The sequence below is a fragment of the Nanorana parkeri genome, unplaced genomic scaffold (assembly GCF_000935625.1).
Source record: "Nanorana parkeri isolate BGI_ZX_2015 unplaced genomic scaffold, ASM93562v1 scaffold888, whole genome shotgun sequence".
Taxonomy (NCBI): Eukaryota; Metazoa; Chordata; class Amphibia; order Anura; family Dicroglossidae; genus Nanorana; species Nanorana parkeri.
The window spans coordinates 119,365-121,219 of NW_017307156.1; the positions used below are offsets into that span (position 1 = coordinate 119,365).

Sequence of the window (1,855 nt, forward strand, 5' to 3'; positions counted from 1 at the left end):
GAATAAAAGACTAAGCACTGTACATTGATTCTGGTAAAATTAAAAAAAAAAAAAAAACGTTTTAAACATTAAACAGTTTTAATAAAAGTTTCTGTACAATGCTAAGCAGTTTTATTTACACATAGAAAATGTAACAGGAGTAGTGTTTCAAATGACAGAACTCCTTAAATTTCAATGGCAGGTAATCTGGAAAAAAATAACAGCATTCCATTCACAAATATTTTCAAGCAATAAATATGTATTTATAAATAGTGTAAATTTACATCAAGATTAGAAACAAAAATCACAAATCTGAAGTTTATTCCTTAGTCTATGTGCAACCCATTTATCTTTGTGACTTGGCTGTTAGTTTTCTTTTTTATATACTTTTAATCTTTTTTTTTTTCTTTTTTTTTTCATAGGAAACAAACTGTAACCGTCATGGTTTTCAAAACAAGACAGAAATGAAAAACTGAAAGCTGGTTAAGAAAAAAAATAAAAATAAATCACTTTTCACATTAAAAAATTGCCCAAAGACATAAAAGTTCTAACTACCTTACAAAGACAACCAGCTAAGTTAGTACTTAATTCAAAAAAAACTGGAAAAGGATGTGGGAAAGAAATGAAACATTTTCAGGCAAACAGAGAAAGAGGGAGAAAATAAAAATTTGAAAGGAAAAACCCTAAAGTGATTTTCAAGTCAGTAGTCTTTATAATGTTGCCAGTTTTGTTAGATATATATATACAAAACATGGATTTCTTCTTTAATGAATAGCTGGATCAGCATTATTTATAGTAAAGGTCTGGAATAGGAGCACATCTCCTGTCCAGTTGGTTGACACTCCGCACTTGGAAGGTTGCATAGACGCAGCTTTCAGCCAGCAGCCTTATGGGACAGCTACCTAACAAATAAAAGGGAAAAAAAAAAGAAGTGGTGCAGAACTGGGTTGCTTCCTGAATATCAGAAATGTTCGTATTTACTGTCCACAGAAAAATGTCAAGAAGATGGTGAAGGCATTGGAGGAGCCTGGAAAAAAAATAAAAACATGTATTTAAAAAATAAAATTAAAAACATGCATTCTAAGCACTGCACTGATCTAGTTACCATATGCTACTTACACATCTCACCTACAACAGTAGGGGCCTATTATTACTTATGTATTTCATCTTGAATGCCCAATAAACCTCCTACACATGCTCACTAGCATACCACCTCAGCACCTGAAGTGCAAGCAGCACTTTCAAAGTAAACAGTGATATTAGTGGGTTAGTACATATAGGATCTCTTACCACTGCACTTACAATGCAGTGAAAATACACTTTGTAATGTTATAGAATACCTCAAGAACCTCAAGGCTGCTTCAATATAAAAACATTCCCCCACTAAGAAAAGTAAGTTTAGATTTTTCCCCTTCTGTGCTTTACTGTCAAGGTAACCCATTAGATTAATAGGCCAATTATAAAGGTGCCCATACACCTACCAATTATCGTACGGTAATCGGCAGGTATATGGAAGGTGTGTGACCGTTTCCACTGTAAGGGCGCACGTCTTTTGTCTACCGAGCAGGCTTGAAAAACCGCCAAGTAACGTACGATTTTCGTCGGGCTAGTGGCGTTCCCGGGAGAAAAATGCCCGCTCAGCATTGGAATCGGAAGCCCTCCCATCAGCGGGGAGGGCTTGCATGATCGCAAGTACGATATGCCTGTCCAAGATGGGCAGATCGTACGAGCTTTTAATAACCTTACAACCGTTGCAGGATGAAAGTTGTGCGATGGTTGTAAGGTGTATGGCCAGCTTTAGACTAGGTAGTTAAAAAGGCCAAAAGCAAACACAGTGGAAGGCCATATTTTATTATTAGAGTGGATATAGAAAGCT

At 35.8% G+C, this 1,855-nt stretch overlaps 1 protein-coding gene across 5 annotated transcripts in view; it reads right to left on the reverse strand.

The window, feature by feature from the left end:
• Positions 1-371: 371 nt before the first annotated feature.
• The window catches only part of KDM6A (lysine demethylase 6A), a 104,693-nt gene continuing 103,209 nt past the window's right edge, over positions 372-1,855 (reverse strand). For all 5 annotated transcript variants that reach the window (XM_018565803.1, XM_018565802.1, XM_018565799.1 and 2 more), the window contains one exon: positions 372-1,006. In XM_018565803.1, coding sequence (XP_018421305.1) covers positions 977-1,006 — 30 coding nt within the window. In that variant the 3' untranslated portion in view covers positions 372-976. The remainder of the gene's footprint in view (positions 1,007-1,855) is intronic.